The sequence below is a fragment of the Salvia hispanica genome, chromosome 2, assembly GCF_029641045.1.
Source record: "Salvia hispanica isolate PSC_SH4W2 chromosome 2, Shi_PSC_v1, whole genome shotgun sequence".
In the NCBI taxonomy this organism is placed as follows: domain Eukaryota; kingdom Viridiplantae; phylum Streptophyta; class Magnoliopsida; order Lamiales; family Lamiaceae; genus Salvia; species Salvia hispanica.
This window is the reverse complement of record NC_142693.1, coordinates 59,772,185-59,795,202: the sequence shown is the minus strand read 5'-3', so window position 1 is coordinate 59,795,202 and position 23,018 is coordinate 59,772,185. Positions and strand designations below refer to the sequence as shown.

Sequence of the window (23,018 nt, the reverse complement as noted above, 5' to 3'; positions counted from 1 at the left end):
ATTATACATATGTGACGTGTAATTAGATGCATGCGGGCTTATAATTTTGTTATGAAATACTAAGTTATAGGAGTATACAAAGATATTAATATTTTACTTTAGTTTTTATTTTTTGAAAAGAACTGATAAAACTGATAAAATCACCAAAGGTGGTAGCTTACATTATTTACCTATTAGTAATTATTATTTCTCAAACCTAAAATAATTAATATCAAGTCATTAATCATACCAAAATAATGAGACGTTTCCAAAAACTAATCAATTTGCATTGTGTAAAAAAACTGGGAAATCGAAACTGAAAATAAAACCAAATAGTATTCATTAATTTTTGTTGTGTTAATAAATATGTACAAAATGAAAAATTGATCATGCATGTTGAATCATAAAAATAAAATAATTACAGATTGGCTTTGTATGTTCATGCGAAATTGAATCCCCTCGAAGATCGACATCTATTCCTCCCCAAATCATCACCAAAATCCCCCATCGAAACCCTAACATCCCCCAACGAAACCGATCTCCTCAAACGCCTCGCGCCATTTTCTCCTTCCGCATTCCGATTCGGACTCTTCGGCACCTCCTGCTCCTCCTCCACCACCACAATCACCTCACGCAATTCGCAAGGATCCGAATCCAGCGGCGGAGAGGCGGCGGCGACGACGGCGGCGCGGCACAAGGGGCAATTGGAGTGCGATTTCAGCCACGCGTCGATGCACGGCACGTGGAATGCGTGGCCGCATTTCGGCAGCAGCCTCAGCCGCTCCTCTTCCTCGAACTCGCTCAGGCACACCGCGCACTCCGCCGCCTCGATCAGCCCCTCCGACCTCCGGTACCTTTTCACCGCGATCGATCTGATCGCCGCCTCCTCTAGCCCGCTCGCCGCCGCCGATTGCCACTGATTACTCGCCGGAGGATATTCGGCGTCGCCTGATCGGGATCTGGTGCAGTACCTGGTGACGATGGTGTAGTAGCTGACGAGGACGACGGCGCTGACGAGGACGCCGATGACGGCGATGATGAGAGGCGTGAAGGGGGAGGCGGAGGCGGAGTCCGGCGGCGGAGGCGGAGGGAAGATGAAGTAGCAGAATTGGGGGCAGTAGATGCTGCACATTCCTATTGAGCAATCCTTGTAGTTGTATGGCGTCCATGAGCTCTGATCCGATCCCATCTCATCAAATCCAAATCTATTGATCTCGGATTAATTCGTCTGATGTTTCTATGAATGAGTTTTCGTGGTTTTGGGATTGAGTTTTGGTGGATCGATTTGGTTGAGACGATTGTAAGCGAAGAGAGCTTAGAAGGGAAGAAAAATAGGGTCTTCTAATCTTTTACATTCTCACTCATAATTCTACTTTTATTTTAGATATATATTATATTATAATTTATTTTATGGATAAAGGAAAATTACCCGATGATGATGTATGGATAAAGTCTTTCCATATATTTTGGATACTATGTAATTTGTTATTTATTGGAATTATTTATACTAAATTTTAAACGTATTTATTCGTCATCAACTACATTATATATGGGCCTCGTCTACTTTTGTTTCTTTATCGACATACGTATAAGTTTGATCGTGTAAATGCTAAAAGTATTTTTAAGTTATGTCTATTTAATATTAATAATAACGTTTTACTCTATTAGTCCCTTATAATGTGTCACTATTTAACCTGATATGGATTTTAAAAAATGTAATAGAAAGTAGATTAAAAAAGTTAGTGGTATATGAATCCTACTTTTATATACTAGTTTTACCGTAGTAATAAAATACGAGTGAAAATGAGTTAGTGCAAAGTGGAATCCACTTCAAAAATAGTAAAAAGGTGACAAATATTTAGAGACTTACAAAAATGAAAATAAGTGAATGGAGTACTAATTTTTTAAGATACCATATAAAATAAAATGTTGGTTAAGCGGTTTTGAATCTCGAAGTAATGTGTTCCTAATTATGTGTAAAATACAATTAATTGTTTTAGCAAAGAAATGGTTTCGGTTGGGGGTTGTGGAAAAACTGATCAACCAATTGAAAGTACATTTCAAGTTAGTTGATGAAAGCGAATATATACTTTACCAAGAATAACAAAAGCGGCTTTCCACCAACTCTCTAAATTTATCTTAAAAACATTTTGGGAATTACGTACTGTACATAATAAAATACTACAAGCTCTGGATGAATTTTCTTCAAGATCTGTATATTCATTAATGCAATCAGGTGGATAAAGTATATATTACCCCTAATTAATCACCACCACTATGTAATTCTTGAGCTTATTTATTAGTGCGTTATTTTTCCAAACTGTTCATTTATTAATTACAGTTAGATGGATTATTAACCATCAGAATTCAATACCTACATTTTAGGGTTGTTTGGTTTGCAAGATTATATCACACAGGCACGGATCTAATGTGCAAGCAGGAGGGGCAAATGCCTTCCCTCAAAATTTCATATCTATGTATAAAATTTATTGTAGAAAAAAATTAATATTAGTTTCTTCTTTAAATGCCCCTCCTCAAATACTTCAAATATCCCCACATGTATTTTTGTCCCTGCAATGATCATTTTCTGGATCCGTCCCTGATATCACATGATTAAACTTGTATTATGTGTGGTGCATGAGATTGAATCTCATGACTTAATCTAAATTAATAGCTATGTGATAATTAGTCATAGTCAATCTTCTCTTATTAAATAATCTTATAACTTAATCCTAAATTATACGGACTATTTTATCTAGGAAATCAAAAGTCACATTAGTAAAAAGGGGTGACGGTATTCTGCCTAAATAGTAGACACAGGTAATAAATAAGAGAATACTAAAGATCCAAGCCATAGAATTTCTCAATTCTGATACAAGGTACTTATTAGATCGAATGTACTTATTCGATCTAATAACAGGCTCTCCAAGCACATTAAAAATGCGTCCTAGAGTCGCTCCACCGACTGGAACACTTAGAGAAGCTCCCGTATCAATCACTTCAATTCCTCTCATCAGACCATCTGTAGCACTATAGCTACAGCTCTAACTCGATTATTTCCTAATAATTGCTTAGGATGGGAATCATTCATGTATAGTATATATATGTACTCCACTTACTTATATCCGTAAGGCCCTCTCTCTGACAGAATAATTATGAAGAAAGATTTTTTAGATGCAGAAAATACAGTAATAGCCAATAGGAGTGATAAAACAGTTTTGGTTTATTCTCCTTTAGTGGCCAATTTAGATGATAATCCCAATCATACTTGTGATTTACCTAAAAGTGGTGCTAATAAAACAGAACGATCAAAGAAATGTGATTACTCAAAAAGTGGTTATAACAAAAATATGAAATTAAATATATTAATATTAACCTAAATGATACTCCTTCCGTCCACGATTAAGAGTCTCATTTCTAAATGGCGCCGATTTTAAGAAATGTTAAGAAAAGTGGGTGGTAGAAGATAGTTAGTGGAATATGAGTCCCACTTGTATATATTAGTTTTAAATGATATGTGAGTGGAATGAGTTAGTGGAATGTGGGGTCTCTTTACCATTTATGGTAATTATGAACCGAAACTCTTATTCGTGGACGGACAAAAATGGAAAAACGGGACTCTTATTCGTGGACGGAGGGAGTACATTAAAAATATGAAATTTTACATAAGATATGTGAACTTTGGAATCTTTTAAACTGCAAAAAAAATAAGAAACTAAATCACACAAAATACCACATAAGAGAGAGGACATTGTTGTGGGCTTTAGAGCATCGACAACCCATACCCCTCCGGCCTCCCCATCCCTCTAGTGATGTATCATCATTTTCATTTTTTTTCTGCATAAAGGCTACCTTCCAGTATATGGAAGAGAGTTCGATAAAGCAGTCATATATGTTTATCTTTTGACAGAAATCAAACACGATTTAGATACATAACAAATCCACTAAATTTAAGAAATTTTGGTAGCATGATCACAAGGATATAGTAGGAGAAACCAAAGAAAACTTGGTCCCAATAACACCACCAAGGCCATATGAATATTTCATCTGTAAGTATAGGAAGGAGTGAAAATCTCAGTTCCCTTGATACAAGTGATTAAATCCTACAACAAGCTAGCTGATTGCACTTCTGATTTTCACCAAAATGTTGTAGTCAAACATTGATATACAGATCATTACATGAATTGCAATTTGCTTGGCCAATATATTTGGACCAACTGCAAAGTCAAACAATGGTTTTAAAGAAAGGTGTTCCAGTCACAATCTCATTGTATGAATTCATCTATTCTAGCTCTTCAGTTTGGATTGTTACCCTAGCTTCTATCCCCCGAAAAACGGATCATATTTCAGTTGGTAAAGCTCATCATCCTTCATCAGTGTGCTAAACCTCGACAGCTCTTCTCGTATGCCCTTGATCTCTGGATGCAGCATTTCTCCAGCAACAAACACATGAACCTGATTTTTGAGCTCAATCCAGCTGCATCCTGGGTCTTTGTTGACCCCCCTGCTGCTCATCATTCTTCTAACTCGTGTAACATCATCTAATCTCCCCAACACTGAATAAATACTCGAGAGCAACACATAGGCGGATGACTCTTTTGAGCCTAGCTCCATCAGCTTTTCTCCAGCATAAGCACCCAACTCATAGTTACGATGGTTTCTGCAAGCACTTAACAAGATCCGCCACAAACAGAGACCATGATCTATAGTCGCTGATTCAATAAACTCATTGGCTTCTTGAAGCTTCCCAGCACGGCCTAATATATCAACCATACAAGCATAGTGCTCCAGTCTCGGAGGTATGCAGAATTTCTGCGACATCAGCTGAAAATACTCCCTGCCTCGATCCACCAACCCCATGTGGCTACAGGCAGAAAGGATATTCACAAAGGTAACATAATCGGGTTTGACACCCTCCAGCAACATCTCTTCGAAAAGGTCAAGAGCTTCATTTCCCCGGCCATGATGAGAAAGTCCAGAAATCATTGCGTTCCACGACACCACATCTCTAGCAGGCATTCTCCTAAAGATGGAATGGCAATCATTCAGGCTCCCACACTTTGCATACATAGTCGAGAGAGCGCTTCCTATTGGAACTTCAAGAGTAAAACCATTCTTGACCACATGAGCATGCATCTGCTTTCCTTGCTCCAAAGCTGAAAGGCTCGAGCAGGCCTTCAGCACACTCGCTAATGTTAATTCATTGGGAGGAATCCCTTGCCTCTGCATTCTATAATACAAACCAAAAGCACTCTCGTTGTCACCATTTTGCACGTACCCTCCAATCATGGAGGTCCACAGCACGAGATCAGCTTCATCCAGCGTGTCAAACCCCCGTTGAGCATCCACTATGAATCCACATTTAGCATACATGTCAATCAAAGCCGTCATTATATATATCTGAAACTCAAATCCCAATTTTACCAAATAAGCATGCACTTGCCTCCCTACAGCAATTTCTTCAGTGTCACTACAAGCATTAAGCACTCCTACAAGGGTGAACTTGCTCGGTTTCATCGCAAAAGAATGCATCTCTTTGAACAAGGCCTGCGCCTTCTCACCAGTTCCCATCTGCGCGTGCCCTGTAATCATGGCAGACCACGTGATCTCGTTCTTATCCGTGGAAAGCTCAAACACACGAACCGCATCCTCTAAGCTTCCGCACTTGGCATACATAGTGATAACCGCATTCCCTACAGAAGCAATTTGGGAGCAGCCATTTTTAAGTGCTAAAGAATGAATTTGGTTTCCCATAATCACATAATCAGGCGAAGTGAAAGCACTCAGAACACTAGTCAATACAAATTCATTAACCACTTCCTCCCCCTGAGAAATCATCGCTCTGAAAACATCAAAAGCCTCACTCCCAAGCCTCTGTGAAGCATAGCCAGATATCAAAGTAGACCAAGTGATCGAATTTCTCTCAGACATTTCATCGAACACTTTACGACCTTCACTAAGAAAACCCAATTTACAATAAACGTTCAGCATAGAACTATACACGAAGACGTCACAATAATCACACAACTTCACCACGAAAGAGTGCGCCTGATGGGCCATAACCGCGTCCTCCAAAACAGCGGAGGCGGAGAAAACTCCGGCAAAAGTATGTGACTCGGGAAGGATACTGCTTTGGAGCATTTCTTTGAACAGTTGGAGAGCAGAGAATGAGTGGCGGGAGAGGCCCAGTTGAGAGTAGCCATTTATAAGGATGTTCCACGGAACTGCTTCATGTTTCAGTGGCATTTCGTCGAACAAGCGATGGGCGTCGGAGATGAGGTGGCATTTGACATACAAGTTGAGGAGTCCAATGGAAAAGGGTGCGCATGTGGGGAGTGTCCCAGTTTTGAGGAGATGGGCGTGGATGCATTTTCCATGGGTGATGTTTTTCTGCTCGGTAAAGCGGCGGAGGCCGACGAAGAGATGGCGAGACTGCGACGGCAAGGCAACAGCGTGGTTCATAAGTAAAAACCGACAAAAATAACTTTAGATATTTTACTCAAAAACTTATCTTGCAAGCTCAACGCCGGCTATAATATAACGCTCGGTTTCTGATTACCTCGCTTTGCATCATCCGCCACAGTTTCCAGCACCAACGCCCACCGGAATATCACCCGAATCATCAGTACCAACGTCAAATGCGGTTCTTTGGAGATTAGAGATGAAGGAGAACTAGGTTTCTATGGTGAATTAAATGACATTGTGGTGGATTTTTCATCAAAAGGGGAATAAAATGATGATCGATTCTTCGCAAAATGCAGAATTTTGTTGAAGAAATGGTGATTTTGGGGCGGCGGAGGGATGTCAAGTAGAAGTATAATTTGATCGGAGTGGGATGCGCCGCCGCCTTATTCTCAATTTATTATTGGGCCACATTTGATTGACATATTGGGTTCAATTTTGATACATGTTGTAAATGGGCCGATAAATTTTGTTGATTGTAAATGTTGCACTGCTGTAATTCTCCTCCATCCCCCCAAAAATGGCGACAGCTCGAAGAGGAATCTGTTTACGCGACAGTCTGAACCGGCTCCTCCATGGACCGGCACTGCTCCGCCACCATACTGGCCGATCCTTGCAAACCCTAGCATATGAAGAGATCAAATCGTCGCCGGAGAAACCCTATGAATTCACGGCCTTCGTGCTACACGGCCTCCTCGGATCCGGTCGGAACTGGCGTTCCTTCTCTCGCTCCCTCGCTTCATATCTCTCCCCAGCTCGTACGTAAATTTATATTCTCCGCCGTTTTCCTATCTCAAATTACCTTCAATTCTAGTCTGGTAAGTGCTGCACCGTTTCTATGTAGGCTATTCTCCTCATCAATTTATGTGACATTTCCAGAAATTGTTCCCTAGAATACAAAGTTGTGCTAGTGAAACTCGGCAATTGAATGTGAATTTCGATTTAACGTGCTCAAGGTTGTTGGACTAACACATTGTTTGATTATCGTGGTAGAAGCTTTTTAATTTCTATTATTAGTTATTACTATGCATAGAATGGCAATTTATGTATCCGTGATCATTTGGGAGATGAGAAAACAATGGAAAGATCACACACTCCCATTTTCATACTGAAAATCATGGTTATTTTGCATGTGCAGCTTGGAGGATGGTTCTGGTTGATTTGAGGAATCATGGAAAATCGGCTGAAATAGGACTGCCACCTCCACATAATTTGGAAAATGCTGCGAAAGATCTGGCTAATTTGGTGAAAGCAGAGGGCTGGGATTGGCCTGATGTTGTTATGGGCCACTCCATGGGAGGAAAGGTTGCGTTGCAGTTCGTGCAAAGTTGTGTTAACGGGGATTACGGGGATAATGTCAGCTTGCCTAGACAGGTATTTACTTGCACAGTTTAGGCTACCATACTATCATTGTATTTCAATTACTTATGGTTCGCTCCTAATTAGGGGAAATTGGTATGTCAAAAAAACAAACTGCGAGTCTGCTTTTGCTATGTGCATCTTCCATTTCTTTTTTCTTTTTGTGCTGATTGTATATGCAAAATCTTAAGCTTTATGTTCTTTGGATGGTTTATTGGCTTATGGATGTGTATAAAACTGTTGTAGAGCAGCTGTGGGTACTTGACTCTGTTCCTGGAAAATTGATCCCACGAAATGATGAAGGTGAAGTCGAGAAAGTTCTGCAGATCTTGCAGAGTCTACCACAAGAAATACCATCCAGGACGTACTTCCTCATCCTTTATACTACATTACTTCATTCAAAAAAATCACTCTTTCTGCACTAGGTTCTTTTTTATATGTATACTCAATACTGAATAGTGGGAATTGGAGGATTGAACTTTTGAGCTTTGCTTTATTTTGAGTCACATGCGATCTATTAGTGTATGTTTGCATAATGGCTTGTTAATTTGGAGTAGATGCTATTTGTGATGATGATACCAGCTTCTAGCTGTTTAATGTGCTTGTACTTAAAAAGCTATGATGCATCTTGTATGCACTTAACTTTTTAATCTTATTCTTTAAAGTCTGCTTATCAGTCATAACATGTGTTGTGTGCAGGTGGTTGGTGGACCATATGCTGAAACTTGGCTTTTCAAAGTCTTTATCACAATGGATAGGAAGCAACCTCAAGAAATCAGGAGAACATGAGACTTGGGCATTCAATCTAGATGGCGCTGTCCAGATGTTTAAATCTTACAGGTAATATTCTGCAATTTGGCACTCAATATAGGCTGTTTTGAAACACGAAATGCTGTGATATGCATATTTCCTTTTGAATTATCTCTCAGTGAGATGGACTATTGGCCCCTATTGGAAAACCCACCCAATGGCATGGAGGTAGGCATTGTACGTGCAGAGAAGAGCGATAGATGGGACTCAGATATCATAGAGCAGCTCGAACATGTTACTGCTAGACGAGATCATGCAACCAAGGGGAAAGTCTCTGTTCACGTCCTTCCAAACGCGGGGCACTGGGTTCATGTAGACAATCCTAAAGGACTTCTTGACATCGTGGCTCCCAAGGTTGCCTCTCTAGTTTAGGCACAGTTGATATGCAAGCGTTAATCTCCTGTCTCAAAAATATTTGTGGAATATGATAGCTCAAACCATCATTCAATTGTATTGTTGCAGTCCCGATACAGTTGGTGGCTATATATTTGATATCTCTAGCCCAATAAATAAAATCTTATTTACTTTAAGCAGGATCATCCTTATAATACGAACAAAAGCCACCTCAAATAATGGTGATCTGCAATCCACATCAATATTTTCAGCGTCTTAGATTGTTAGTTTATCTCGTAATGATAACAAGATATATATACTGTATGGAGTAGCAGATGTGATGGGGATGTAGCTCAGATGGTAGAGCGCTCGCTTAGCATGCGAGAGGTACGGGGATCGATACCATGCGAGAGGTACGGGGATCAAAAAATAAATGTGATAGCATAGATGACAAAATAAATGACACGATCAAAAAATACAGTGATAGCATAGATGACAAAATAAAATGCTTCTTCTAATCCAATTACAACTTCATTTCTACTCTTTTGCATAACTAACTATTTAACCACAAAAAACTAAAATCCAATATGTTCAGAAACACACCCAATCACACTAAAAAAATAAATAGCAGCTGACTGCAAAAAGCAATGCATCTGCAATTATAATATACATGGATGAATCTATTGCGGATTGTTAGACGGGTAGACGGCGTCCTCCTCCGCGAGGGTTGAGGGCGCGTCGGTGTAAGTGGCCTTGTTGTGGCCGGACTCAGCCGCGGCGCTGCTGCTGTAATTATTAGACAATTCTGCTGATGATGAATTGTAACCAGCAGATGCGGGTCCAGAGGAATTAGTCCGGCCCTGAGATCCAACAGAGAGGCTATCGTCGGCCTGCTCACCCCCGGCGTGCCCTGGCAGAGGGTACTTCTTCTCGTGCTCAGCCGCCTTCTCTGCCGCTTTCTGCACGTGATAATCCATCGCTGCCTCCGCCTCTCTCGCCATCCTCACCTCATGAGCCACCTCGATTCGAGATTTCGCCATTTCTTTCTCCGCCTGCACACCTCAATTGTTACATGTTATTGTGTCGGTACGATATAACATAATCCGATAAGGACTCGAACACGGACATAGTATATCATGTACAATAAGAAATTATCATGTCGATTTGATTAGGTTCGTGTTGTGTCAACAATTGTCAATATAATGTGAAATTATATATCCTTGTTGAGAAATGGAAAAGTCCTTACTCTTTCATCTTCTTTTGCTTCAGCCTTAGCTTTTCGGATTTCCTTCAAGTCATTGATCTTCTCCTTGATGGCCTGCATTTTTTGAAACTTTGAATTTAATTTCACCGTTTATTTTTTCTGAATTTGCAGCAAATGCATTCAAATGATCATTTTATAGGCAATTATTTGGACTATGACTTCTTTAGTTTTTTTCCTATAAATGGCTTAGAGTGTTTATTTCATGTCCATGAAGTTGAAATTAAAATAGTGGACACCATAAAATGGTTATTTATGGCAATATCTAATTTCAGAATGTGCATCGTACAATTATTTCATAAAGTGTTCATATTAACTTGAACTCAAAATTAAAGAGTTTCAGTAAGTACAAGATTTAAGTAAAATCATATAGTATTTCTTAAATTTAGATGGATAAAACAATTTAAATGTGACAATTATATAAATATCCTTTTAATTAAAAGTTAACTGAAAAAGATTGTTACTATATACATAAAAGTTACAAATTACAAGTATTCCAAACAAAACAAAATTAGAGCAACGTAAGTACTAAATTGCACAAATTTCATTTATTATGTTTGAGTTTTAACCATGTGCAAAGGCTGCATCAAGACGTGGATACACAATAACTAAGGTTCAAAATACACCTCAAAATCTCCATAAAAACATTAGATTTGGACATGGAAAATTACACTTTCACACCCCATTATCAAAGATGTTAGAATCTAGCTCCCACGATACGTGGAAAACGAGAATGGAGAAAGCAGCAAAGGAACGTGAAAGTGCTCCCATTTCTGCGATTCCTTCACTTCAAACACTATTCCAACATAAGGGAAAAACCCCTCAGGATTGTACTTCCCCGTGTCGAAACTAATCCGATATATCCCGGGGCTGAGAGCATCCACCATGCTCATCAACTGACCGCTCCGCCCGTCTCTGTCTGTACTTGACAGACCCTCGAGTTTCCAAAGCCCCGAATCCGCCTCACCAAACATTGGCCGTGATTGCTTGTCGGCCCATATCTCCAGACGCACATCAACGCCAGAAGCTGGGGCACCACGAGCAATATCAAGGATGTGGGTTGTGATTGGTGGACGTGTTCTAGTGAATGCTCTCGGGGGCTCGGCTGCAGGAGTCTCCTTTGCAGTGGACAAATGGCCTCCAATCACACTTATGCGATCTTCTACAGTTAAGAAGAGAGCATCAGATCTGATACCATAACTTCAAATCTTAAAACAGAGTACACAAATCTTGTGTTAAAAATCCATATAACATATGAAGAATTTACAACAGATGCATATTCATCTAGGCAGACATATAGGCAACAATAATTTTCATACATATAGTAATCTTTTTTTCTGTTTGTATTACCTCTCTTTTTTCCTCCTTTTTAAGTATTTATTGTGTTTCATCTATTATAATAATGTGTAATTGTCTCAAAAAACAATTAGGGTTCTAAGGAGAAGCAAACAGTCTTTGATAGTCAAAACATGAGAAAAAATAGTAGCTGTAAGGAGAGTGTTTATAATCCTTTATCAACTTTCTTTAAAATAATTTAGAGAAAAACTACATTGGTGGTATTTTGGGAACAATCTACTACCGCAACCTGCGCACTGCAATGGCACTTCCAAGTGAAGAGAGAGCAACTTCTAGTCGATTTAAAGTTCCTCCTTTTCCAGAAAATTAGGGTCCGAAAACTCAAAACCACGAGAAAAAACCAGGTAAAACACAGACCAGCATAAACTAAAGATTAGAAATGGAAATAGCCAATCTGACACAGAACCTCCTGCTTTTGTCGCCACATCTGCTTTGTGAGGGGTCTTGGTGATAGAAGCAACAGTTGCATTAGCTGGGAATAGCTTGGACATACGTAGTTCAGTGATCTTCATTTGTTCCTTGGCCGAAAGCTCAAATTCAATGATTGGCCTGTTATGGTACCGTTTCTGCCCAATAAAAGTAATAAATGACAATTATGAGAAAATTTATAAAAGAGGACAAAAGAAGCCAATGAACACTAGGGGTGTTATAGATTTAGGACCCGAAAGAAAGATCATCTCATAATTTACGATGTGAAAAATAAAAACTACTATCAATTTATGAATTGAAAATTTGAAAATAATAAATCATAACAAATTTATTTATTTTTCAACAGAGACAAGGAAACACTTGGTGCAACGCAAAATTGTCTGATAAAGTAAATATGGATTCACACTACAAAGTTTTACAATCTTCATAATCCAACTACATAAAGTAAGGGAAAAATTAAAAGAAGATGACATCTCTCACATTTCCCACTATTATATGAATATAAGTTGTACGATACAGACCTAGAGAAAAACTTTAGCATCAAACCAAATTATAAACTAGATAAGAGCTATCTTCCTACATGGACAACGATCTCAAAAGGTTAACGGGATATTTACCTTAATCTCAGCAAGTATCTCAGGGGTACTTCTTCCAGATGCAAATATGAGAAAGACAAAACCAAACTTTTGCCTGTAGCGAGCATTCCAATCATATAGCTCCTAGAAAATACAGTCGGTCAAACATCTAAACGAAAGAAAAATGTTATTTAAGAGAATAATGTAGCCTTGGCAGGTTATAACTGAAGAAGGCATGCCGAGATACAATTTATATTTCTGCATAATCAGCATGTCTATGTTATCGCATCCAGTTCATGTTTACTTACATCTCATTGATTCTCAGTTTGTAAATTTTCCACTTCACCAAATGTCATTAGGAATTATAAGAATGTTTGAAACAAAAGAAATAAGAAAGGGCTTCTACTTCAAGTATAATACAAACAAAACGCCTACAACTGCACAAACAGGCACTAAGAAAAGATCTCGGGAGTTGACCCAATAATCCAGGAAATGCCAAAGTATAGGGGAATATTTGTTCTGCGACCATTCTGGGGCAATATTGAGAACTAAAATAGTTTAAGACTCGGGATTATAAGTTATAACTGACGGGAAGTTGTTCAATTTGGTTTCAAAACCATCCACAGATGATAACTTACAAAAACATAACAACACACTCATTAAACTGTATATACCTGCAATGTAGCATCGGTAGCAGTTGCTAAAGCAGTCGATTGCTCTCCCTTGCTCCACCTGTTACAGAAACAACTTATCATTTCCAGGCTTATAATAAAACCATCTGCGTCTAGAGATGAGAAGACAAAATCTCACCACATCGAACAAGCTACAATCAGAAATTTCCCAATCTTTTTTTGTTTTACTTCTCTCAAAACATAATAGTTTGCTTTATAAAATAAATACAGAAGTTCAAACAGGGCTTAAACATCAAAAGAGACGTTAAACCAAAAAAAGCCACTGTTTAGTGAGAAGTCTATGAATTGGATTCTTGCTTAAGATACGTAAATTCCTCAATAAGATGATTTTTATATCTAAAGCACACTGATAAATCATCAAAATTCTCAATCAAAGATTATCCTTTTTTCTATTCTTTCCGCTATAAACACAGGATAACCACATAAATCAAAATATAAATAGGGCAAAATTACATTTTGCAATCGCAATGGTTTATCAGAAATCACGAACAAACACTAGGTAAATTAGGTATAAAATGAGGGCTAGAAACTGAACTGAGCACTGGTTTGACTCTTGACGGTTTTGGAAGGGCTTTCGCCGATGGCAGGATGCGCAGAAAACGCTTCAAGCCATCCATTCACATCCACCTACAGAAGCACAAAATTGAGTCAATATATGCGCGAAATGATATGTAGAGAGATCGGCGAGAGAGATGGATACTTTATTGAACCAGATATCTCTGGCAGCATCGACGGCTTGTTGGTAATTGGAGAATGGAGCGGCGGACGCCATTTCTTGTGCAAATTTGGTGCTCCCACAGCATGCCAGCCATTCCTTCTCACTCGGCAAATCCATTACTCCAAAATCCCTCAAACTCTGCCTCGCTGCGAATTCGGTTTCGAATCGAGGGTTTTCAGTTTGCTGGTTTGATTGTGGAAGTGTGAAGCGCGTAAAATTGAATCATCAAAAGATCATTGAAGGTTCGACATATAAAGAGAGTGTGTGTATTACTGTGTGTCGAGTCGTATGCTAATTACGAGGCTTTTCGGTTTGCAACACTGTAGAGAGTGTGTGTATTACTGTGTGTCGAGTCGTATGCTAATTACGAGGCTTTTCGGTTTGCAACACTGTATTTCGGAATTAAATATATAGTATTGTATCTGATTTTTGAAATTAAATTTCACGACTTAATCATATCTCCTATAACTAAAATAAATGTACAATTTAAATTCTAAATTAGTTCTTAATAAAAAACCATACACCAACAGAGTAAATATTAAATTTTTTAGGTAATAAAACAAAGGTGATAGGGTCATACCAATTTGAACCTACACCTAATCTTTATAAATAATTTGAGTTTAAATTGACCTCGAAAATTGAGTTTAGTACTCCACATATTTTATTTACACAAAATAAAAAATAACATTATATATCTTTTAAAAATTGAAAAATGTTACTACTACTTTCTATTTTTTAATTACTTTACATTGAAGATTGTAATAAGATTTTAGTTTTCAATTTTGCGACATAAATTTAATTTATGTTTTAATTATGGAAATTACTTAAGTTTTACTAAATAAATCATATTCGTTTGAACTAATTCGACACCTATTTTGGAACTATTTTTCAAAAAAATGCTATAAACTAAGCTATATTTCAATTGATTTGAAATTTATAATTTATACAGAAGTAAAATCAAACTATATTTAATCAATTTTTGATATTTAACAAAAATATTATTTCCAACTAATTATTACTAAAAATATTTGAAATTTATTTGGTCGAATATATTTAATCTGAAATGATTAGAAAATAAAGATAATTTGTATGAGTGATAGGACGAGGTCAAACATCTCATGTGTATGAGTATGATTTCTATGAAATTCTTTATTGCATGAGCAAAATTTGACAATGTGCCAATTAGAGAATCTTAAAAAACTAAATTATAATAGTAAGATTTATTTATTTTAATGCATTAATAGAATCTGCCAGCCAATTGCCAACCCTCGCAATTACTGTACTGAACATTAGAGGAAAATTGATGTTTATTCATTAGCCCTCTTAATTAAATGATGATGGAAAATTTTGTCAACTAACTAAATTGGGACATGTATTTTACATGTCTATGGATTAAGAACGCTATCTACGACAAAAGCCCAGCAATTAATTTGGAGTTTTGGACAATAATGTTTGTACTTTAATTGCCCAGGTAAAATATTTTGTTATTTTTCATCTGAATTTCAAATATTGTTATCCCATCATCATTGCCGCATTCTTAGATGGAAAAAAGAATTGAATATGGAATAATAAAAAGTCTAGATGTCCATGAAAAAGAATAAAGCGAGTAAGAGCATCCGCAATGGTCGGCTAGCGACCGGCTAGTCGATTCGTCGCGCTGGCCAATCGGCTAGCTGAACCATTGCAGTCGGCCAGCGCAAAATCGGTGAGCGGATCGGCGTGGGCTCGCCGATCGCTCGTCGCTGGCCGAAACGCTAGCCGATCGGCTAGCCGCCATTGTGGAGGCCCGATCGGCCAGCGATCGGCCAGCGCCGATTTTCAATTTTTTTTTTTTTTTTAAATCATATATAAACGCGATTTTCGTTTCATTTTCATTTGCACCACTTGTTTTAACGAGTTTTCTCTCTCTCTAACTTTCTGTTCAAGAGCATCATCGAGCGATGGATCACGCGGGTGGTAGCGGTAGCGGTAGTGGTGGGGATCCTGAGGAGTACGAACGGAGGATGAACGAGGCTATGGAGGCCTACATGAACCGCGGGATGGAGCGGTACATGCGTATGGTGGAACAGCAGGCGATACCTCGCCCTCCTCCACCAGTTGTCCACCACCGAGCAGTGATTGATCGGGATCACGTAGCTGCACATCAGCGGCTGTACGAGGACTACTTTGCAGAGTACCCGCGGTTTCCCGCCAACATGTTCCGGCGGCGTTTCAGAATGCGCAGGGAGTTGTTTATGCGCATCGTTAGGGCATTGGAGCGTCAATATATGTGTTTCCGCTTCAGGCACGATGCGGCTGGCAGACCCGGCCACACCCCTATCCAAAAGTGCACGGCGGCAATCAGGCAGTTGGCCTACGGAGGCGCGGCAGACATGTGGGATGAGTACCTCCACATCGGTGAGTCGTCAGCCCTGAAATGTCTGAAGGAGTTCTGTGGGGGCGTGATCAGCATTTTCGGTGAGCAGTACCTTCGAAGCCCTACTCCCGAAGATTGTCAGAATTTGATGCAGATGCACGGGGAGAAGCATGGGTTCCCCGGGATGTTAGGCAGCATAGACTGTATGCATTGGGAGTGGAAGAACTGTCCGACTGCCTGGAAGGGGGCCTACACGACCGGCTACAAGTCAAAGAACCCCACGATAATCCTCGAGGCCGTAGCTGATTACCGGCTATGGATCTGGCATGCGTATTTTGGGGTAGCCGGGTCGAACAACGACCTCAACGTCCTGAACTCGTCTCCCCTCTTCAACGAGAAGTGCCAGGGCGTCGGTCCAGCCGTCTCATTCGTGGCCAACGGCAACCGGCATGATATGGGCTACTACTTGGCGGATGGGATATACCCTCGGTGGCCGGTCTTTGTGAAGACGATCCGACAAACAAGTGATGAAAAGAAGGCCTACTTTGCGCAACGACAGGAGTCGGCGCGCAAGGACGTGGAGCGCGCATTTGGTGTGCTCCAGTCTCGATGGGCGGCAATCAAGGGCCCAACGCGTTTATGGGATGTCGGATGCGTTTCCGAGATAATGTACGTCTGCATTATCCTGCACAACATGATCGTCGAAGACGAAGGCGTACAACTGACTAGTTGGGTCAGTGACGATGAAGCCGGTCCAAGCCACGGAACGGCCACCCCTAGTGTACGACAGGGGGTACCCCTCGATGAAGCCGGTCGACTCAAGGAATTTGCCAGCATGCGCCAAGTGGATGCTCATATTCAACTCCAAAAGGATATAATTGAAGAGTTGTGGGCACGGAGGACTGCACGACGATAGTTTTTTTTTCTTTATTATGCATGTACTTTTTTTTTATCTATGTAACTTTTTAAAATGCAATTAATGAATTTTCCCGTACACGTGTCTAAATTTAATTCCGTATTTTAATCGTAATTTTAATTCCGTAAATGTAGTATATTTTGAATTGTTTTTATTGCGGCTGGCCTATGGCTGGCCTAAATCTGACGTGGCAGGTGGTTTTTTTAGTGTTGCTGACGTGGCAGAGGAGAGAATGGCTGGCCTATGGCTGGCCTATTAACCATTGCGGATGCTCTAATGAGACATAATTTAAGAGCCCGCAATGGTGCTTAGGCTAGCCATAGGCCAGCCATTCTCTCCCCTGCCACGTCAGCAACATTAAAAAACCACCTGCCACATCAGATTTAGGCCAGCCGCAATAAAAGTAATTCAAAAAATACTACATTAACGGAATTAAATTTACGGAATTAAAATTACGATTACAATACGGAATTAAATTTACGACACATATACGGGAAAAATAATCCATTCCATTAAAAAAAAAGTACATGATTTTTTTTTAAAAAAAAGGGCTTCAAGAGCCCCGCCACTCTCTACTCCTCATCGCCGTTGCCGTCGTCCTTGTCGTCGCCGCCGCCGCTGCCGCCACCCGTGGTATCTGAGCCCATGTCGGAACCCCCTAGCCGTGACCTCGCGATCTCTAAATCAGCACGCATGCTCTCGAGCATCTCGTGAAGAAACCTCTTCTCCGTGGGGTCAGTGGCGTTCTTCCACTCTCGGAAGACCTGTAACATCTGAGCCCCCGTTTGGTTACGCGAATGGAGAGTGTACTCGAGTGGGGCGGGTGGGAGGGCGGAGGACTGGACCTCGCGGGGCGATAGCGGAGATCCGCCCCTCGCAGCCCGCTGCGCCCGCTTCTGTCCAACCGGGCGGGGGCGACCAGTAAATGAAGGAGGGGATGGAAACTCCTCAGCATCCGGGGGGAGGTCGTGGGATCCGCCGCTGCTGCCGCTGTAGTCGCCGCTATAGTACAGTCGCTGCTTCTTCGGCCACCCAGCGTCGCACCCCGCCCGAAACTTCTCGGAGTCCTTCAACAACAAGAAGCACTCCCAGAAGGTGAACTCCTTATACTTCCCCTCCAAGGGGAACTGACTCGCGGCTATCCTCCGGGCGTCGTCCTCATTCTGCCCACTTCTGAGCTGACGGAGGGCGTTGGCGTACAAATTCGCAAAACGGCCCACCGCGGCCCTGGTGCGCTCCCACCCCTTCCGGACCTCCTCGTTGCTGAAGTCCTTCCCGTGCGGGCAGTGCCTCTTATAGGCAGCTCTGATCTTCGCCCACATGTTGACGACTCGCTGGTTGTTCGCAACCAGCGGATCGTCGCACACCTCCAACCACCCCTTGGCCACCCCGGCGTACTCATCCTCCGTCCACTTCCTCCGGCCAGTGGCAGCGGGCTGCGATGACTCGCCGACCGCCTTGCCCTTCCCCCTCCCCCTCGTCTTCTTCTTCGGCGCGGCCGGCGTCGCTGGAACGGGAGTATCATCTTCCCCGAGATCGATCCCCATATCATGCAATGACAGAAGGTCATCGCCAGAGAACTGCGTCTCCACCGGGGTTGACGTGTGAGACGAAGCCGTCAAAAAATCAAGCGAGGGCCGATATACCGCGTCCCCTCCCGGTGACCCCTGCACCCCCCCCCCCCCCGGCATCCCGGGATGCATACCGTGCTGCATCCCCCCTTGCCACATCATCCCCATCATCTGCTGCAGCATCATCTGCTGCTGCAGCTGGGGCATACCCCCCCACCCGGGCGCTGACTGCCCGCCGCCCGGCATCCCCCCCGGCATACCCCCCGGCATACCCCCTGGTTCCCCCCCCATCCCCCCCCCCCCCCCCGGCGCACCAGCCATCATCCCCATCATCTGATTCCAAGGGATGTTAAACCCCGGGCCCATCTGCCCCCATCCAGATCCCACAGGTACCGTGGGAGTCTGAAATCCACTCGTCGCTGGACTGGACTCGTTGTTGTGATCCATCGCTCGATGATGCTCTTGTACAGAAAGTTAGAGAGAGAGAAAACTCGTTAAAACAAGTGGTGCAAATGAAAATGAAACGAAAATCGCGTTTATATATGATTTAAAAAAAAATCGAAAATCGGCGCTGGCCGATCGGGCCGCCACAATGGCGGCTAGCCGATCGGCCAGCGCTTCGGCCAGCGACGAGCGATCGGCCAGCCCACGCCGATCCGCTCGCCGAAATCGTCCTCGCCGATTGCAATGGTTCGGCTAGCCGATCGGCTAGCGCGACGAATCGGCTAGCTGGTCGCTAGCCGACCATTGCGGATGCTCTAAGATTCCAATTTTGTTAGGTTATTTCTCAATTGACGTGGGTAAGGATATATTGTAATTTTGACTGTTATTAGATAAGGAGTAGTCGAATCGAATCGAATCAAACGGCGTTACACTCAATCTTAGCTCTTTTAATAGCAAGCCGAATCTTAGATTTTGTCTATCCAATACTTCGAGGCTCGCGAGCTTAATTTATAAAGGTTATATATTAAGGAGTAACATTTTAATGACGCATCTTCGAATTTTACGATGCAAGATAAATACAGTCATTATTTCATACATTTATATAATCGTGGATTACATAAATGGTCAATGAACTTTGTTGTTTGCACTTTAATTTAGCTGTCTGTTAAAAAAGTTATGGAAGTTTATGATTTTTGCATTTTACTACACATTATATGTATACTTTGCACGTTTCCATTTTTTTTGGCCTTTGATACCCCCATGTTTGAAACTGAAAATTTAAGCCATGGAGTTTTAATTTTTGCAATTGTCTCATAAAGTTAAATCTAGAAGTGATGTGACTGAATAATACTTCATCCATCCTTAATAAATAGATACTTGTAAATAGTACGGATTTTAATGTGCAATTGGTAAATTAAGATAGAGATGAGAAAAAAAATAAAAGAGAGAGAAAAAATAGTGGAATTTGTGTTGATGGATTGTGGGATCCATATTATAAATTATGGGTGATTATTATTTATTGAAAACTTTTAATATTTAGACTTGGTCTAGTTTTGGTGGACGATCAAAAATGATAAAACAAGTCTATTTTTTTTAGGAGGTAGAGATTAAATATGAAAATATAATATTTGAGAATTGATGCGTCATCAACTGGAGATAAAAAACTATGACGAAATGCAATTCAATTGTGGCAGCTTCTTCCATATAATATGTTGAAAATTCGAGTCATTATAGGAGTAGATTGGATTAGTATATTATATTAGGGTAAAAGGCAAAGAGTATATGCACAATTTTGATATAAGTACTTTTACATATATTTGGTACTTGATTTATTACTTCAGAGTATGAAACTATTAAAATATTCTTTATGGTTTGAGAGACATTTTAATCTAAGCATGCGTTTTATGGAGTGGTTTGGATTTGTGTGGTGTGGATTAAAATATGGTTTATAAATGTGGATTAGATACGTTAGCATCCAATCATACCACGTGCTTTATACTCTCTCCGTTCCAGATAATTCGTCTCAGTTTTTCATTTTGGTCCGTCCCACATAATTTGTCCCACTTTACTTTTACCATTTTCTCCATATTCCACTAACTCATTCCTACTCACATTTTATTATAAAACTAATATATAAAGGTAGGACCCACATTTCACTAACTTTTTCAACCCACTTTTCATTACAATTCTTAAAACCCGTGCCCAGTCAAAGTGACCCGAATTATCCGGGACGGAGGGAGTAGAAAGGATAAATGGACTAGTTTAGTCTAACACACGTTTTATACAAGTAATCCCCTATGTGGATACATTCTGTAATGACCAATCTGTCCTAGCTAAAATATTGTTATTCCTATATTGTCCTCAATGAGATAAAACCCTATTTAGCACCAAAGTCACCAGCTAACAATTCACAATTCCCGCCTACTAACTCTTGGCATCCTTGAGAAACACCCAAGACGGCAAAGGTCAGTTTTTTCGCATCAATTTTAATTTTTGCTAATCATGTTAGTTTTAAGTATTGTTATTTATGATAGCATCTTGTTGAAGAATTTTGGTTTATTTTTAGATTTATACGTTCGAATTTATTATTTTTGATTGTCGATTTAGTTTTTATGGAGTGGTTTCTTTTTCGATTCACACTGCAAGCTGCATAGATTGTGTAATTTTCAATTCATTTGTGATGGAAAATTCAATGCGCACGAACGAAGGGAGCCAAGCGGGATTCGGAAACCAAGGTGACTATATTTTCTTCACATCCATGTATGTTCTGTGTACAAAATGAGGTATGTTGGGCGATGTTGTGTACCGTTTACCTTGTGCATCCTAGTTATAGCTTGTGTTAACGGTATAGGACGGAAAAAGAACAAAATATAATATAAAAGTATTATTTGAAATGTATAGGTGCAACGTTTCTACAATATTTTTATCCAAGGACCGTGAACATGCAAAACATAAAATTTAAGAATCATTTATGTAGTTCATTTGTTATCTATATAATATGGAGTCATTTAAATTGATTTGTACATCAAATCATCTTTTAGTAATGAAAAAGGCAACTAAACATTGATGCAAGAACATCAATCAAAAAGTATTTATCCGTCCATTCATTTCCACCCTCGTTGATCTTAATAGTATCTTGATGATCATGTTGTTTAACTCCAAATAGCTTGATTTGTTTCATTCTGCTTCTAAGCTATATATATTTTGAACAACGTAGTGTAGGAACTAGGAATATTTATTGTAGTCAGATGAATGTGTTGATAAATTGAAGATTAATGTTTTGTTTTAATTTAGGAAAATAAAAGGATAGGATGAGAGGGTCAATCCATATCTTATGATTCTTATCACCAAACACTTGTAGGATTTCTCATTTCCATTCGCTTTACGAAAATTACGAGATATTCCCTCCATAGCATAGACTTAAACAAATTTAACTCATATACCTCCTCCTCCTCCTCCTCCTCCCTCCGTTGCACAGTAGTAGAATCATTTCATTTTCTGCACTCGTTTTGAAAAAATTATAATAAATAGTTAAAGTGGAGAGAGAGTAAAGTTAGAGAGAGAGTAAAGTTCAGAAGAGTCTTATCTACAATATTCTCTCTCTTATTTTATTTTTTCTCCACTTTAACTATTTATAATTATTTTTTAAAAAAGAGTGCGCAAAATGAAATGACTCTACTACTATGGAACGGAGGGAGTAGTACTCCATCGTCAGCGAATATGATTCTTATTTTTTTCGACAAGAGTTTTAAAATATTAAGAAAAGTGGATGTCAAAAAGTTATGGTATATGAGTCTCACTTGTATATATTAGTTTCAAATGAAATGTGAGAGAAATGAGTTAGTGTAATGGTGACCTGTTACCATTTCTAGTAAAAATGACCGAGACTCCTGTTCGGACAGACCGAAATGAAAAAATGGACTCCTATTCGCAGATAGAGGGAGTAATAATTATTGAATTTGACTAGATGTACTAGTATTGTTATGACCATAAACTATCATTTGGAATTTGTTCCAGTACAATAAATAATTGTTTGGAACTATAAAACTCATGACAAAATAATTTTCTAAAATAAACTAGCAACATGTTTAATTAATTAATGAATATTGAATAGTTTAATACGAGAAAATAATTAAGTAATAAAAAAGATAGCTCGATTTGTTCATAATTTGGCATTGAGTTAGGAGATCAATAATAACTTTGATAGTAGCATACTAGCATACGTTTGAGCTAAAATAAAATTGAGATTCGAGTTAAT

General features: G+C 39.9%; 5 protein-coding genes across 7 annotated transcripts; 1 reads left to right on the top strand and 4 right to left on the bottom strand.

The window, feature by feature from the left end:
- Positions 1–296: 296 nt before the first annotated feature.
- LOC125202421 (RING-H2 finger protein ATL52-like) lies at positions 297–1,352 on the bottom strand. Its single transcript, XM_048100816.2, has one exon. The coding sequence runs from the start codon at positions 1,166–1,168 to the stop codon at positions 419–421; it is 750 nt and encodes a 249-aa protein (XP_047956773.1). The 5' UTR covers positions 1,169–1,352; the 3' UTR covers positions 297–418.
- A 2,760-nt stretch (positions 1,353–4,112) lies between these two features.
- On the bottom strand, positions 4,113–6,675 carry LOC125201164 (Tetratricopeptide repeat (TPR)-like superfamily protein). 2 transcript variants are annotated; one of them, XM_048099135.2, is made up of 2 exons: positions 6,539–6,675; positions 4,113–6,411 (listed from the first exon to the last, which is right to left on the bottom strand). In XM_048099135.2, the coding sequence occupies exons 1-2, from the start codon at positions 6,551–6,553 to the stop codon at positions 4,300–4,302; spliced, it is 2,127 nt and encodes a 708-aa protein (XP_047955092.1). In that variant the 5' UTR covers positions 6,554–6,675; the 3' UTR covers positions 4,113–4,299. The 2 variants fall into 2 exon arrangements, with proteins under 2 accessions (XP_047955092.1, XP_088921742.1); XM_089065616.1 differs by lacking the exon at positions 6,539–6,675 and having other exon boundaries at positions 4,113–6,441.
- A 286-nt stretch (positions 6,676–6,961) lies between these two features.
- Positions 6,962–9,140, top strand: LOC125201165 (alpha/beta-Hydrolases superfamily protein). The gene is made up of 5 exons (XM_048099136.1): positions 6,962–7,199; positions 7,580–7,815; positions 8,052–8,164; positions 8,500–8,640; positions 8,730–9,140. Exons 1-5 carry the CDS (start codon positions 6,962–6,964, stop codon positions 8,980–8,982), a joined length of 981 nt encoding a protein of 326 aa, XP_047955093.1. The 3' UTR covers positions 8,983–9,140.
- Positions 9,141–9,363: 223 nt separating this feature from the next.
- LOC125201851 (uncharacterized) lies at positions 9,364–10,293 on the bottom strand. Its single transcript, XM_048100127.2, has 2 exons — positions 10,190–10,293; positions 9,364–9,995 (listed from the first exon to the last, which is right to left on the bottom strand). The coding sequence occupies exons 1-2, from the start codon at positions 10,265–10,267 to the stop codon at positions 9,624–9,626; spliced, it is 450 nt and encodes a 149-aa protein (XP_047956084.1). The 5' UTR covers positions 10,268–10,293; the 3' UTR covers positions 9,364–9,623.
- Positions 10,294–10,730: 437 nt separating this feature from the next.
- Positions 10,731–14,308, bottom strand: LOC125202850 (transthyretin-like protein). Of its 2 annotated transcripts, none has more exons than XM_048101328.2 (6): positions 13,957–14,308; positions 13,792–13,883; positions 13,239–13,296; positions 12,607–12,708; positions 11,967–12,126; positions 10,731–11,363 (listed from the first exon to the last, which is right to left on the bottom strand). In XM_048101328.2, exons 1-6 carry the CDS (start codon positions 14,089–14,091, stop codon positions 10,909–10,911), a joined length of 1,002 nt encoding a protein of 333 aa, XP_047957285.1. In that variant the 5' UTR covers positions 14,092–14,308; the 3' UTR covers positions 10,731–10,908. The 2 variants fall into 2 exon arrangements, with proteins under 2 accessions (XP_047957285.1, XP_047957284.1); XM_048101327.2 differs by having other exon boundaries at positions 10,731–11,366; positions 13,957–14,307.
- Positions 14,309–23,018: the final 8,710 nt, after the last annotated feature.

Coding starts and splice junctions, on each gene's coding strand:
- LOC125202421 (XM_048100816.2), bottom strand. CDS start 1,168: ATGGGATCGGATCAGAGCTCATGGACGCCATACAACTACAAGGATTGC.
- LOC125201164 (XM_089065616.1), bottom strand. CDS start 6,441: ATGAACCACGCTGTTGCCTTGCCGTCGCAGTCTCGCCATCTCTTCGTC.
- LOC125201165 (XM_048099136.1), top strand. CDS start 6,962: ATGGCGACAGCTCGAAGAGGAATCTGTTTACGCGACAGTCTGAACCGG. Junction 7,200..7,579: donor TTCATATCTCTCCCCAGCTC/GTACGTAAATTT, acceptor TTGCATGTGCAG/CTTGGAGGATGGTTCTGGTT. Junction 8,165..8,499: donor CAAGAAATACCATCCAGGAC/GTACTTCCTCAT, acceptor TGTTGTGTGCAG/GTGGTTGGTGGACCATATGC.
- LOC125201851 (XM_048100127.2), bottom strand. CDS start 10,267: ATGCAGGCCATCAAGGAGAAGATCAATGACTTGAAGGAAATCCGAAAA. Junction 9,996..10,189: donor AAGCAAAAGAAGATGAAAGA/GTAAGGACTTTT, acceptor TGAGGTGTGCAG/GCGGAGAAAGAAATGGCGAA.
- LOC125202850 (XM_048101327.2), bottom strand. CDS start 14,091: ATGGATTTGCCGAGTGAGAAGGAATGGCTGGCATGCTGTGGGAGCACC. Junction 13,884..13,956: donor GAGATATCTGGTTCAATAAA/GTATCCATCTCT, acceptor GTGCTTCTGTAG/GTGGATGTGAATGGATGGCT. Junction 12,127..12,606: donor AGATACTTGCTGAGATTAAG/GTAAATATCCCG, acceptor TTTATTGGGCAG/AAACGGTACCATAACAGGCC.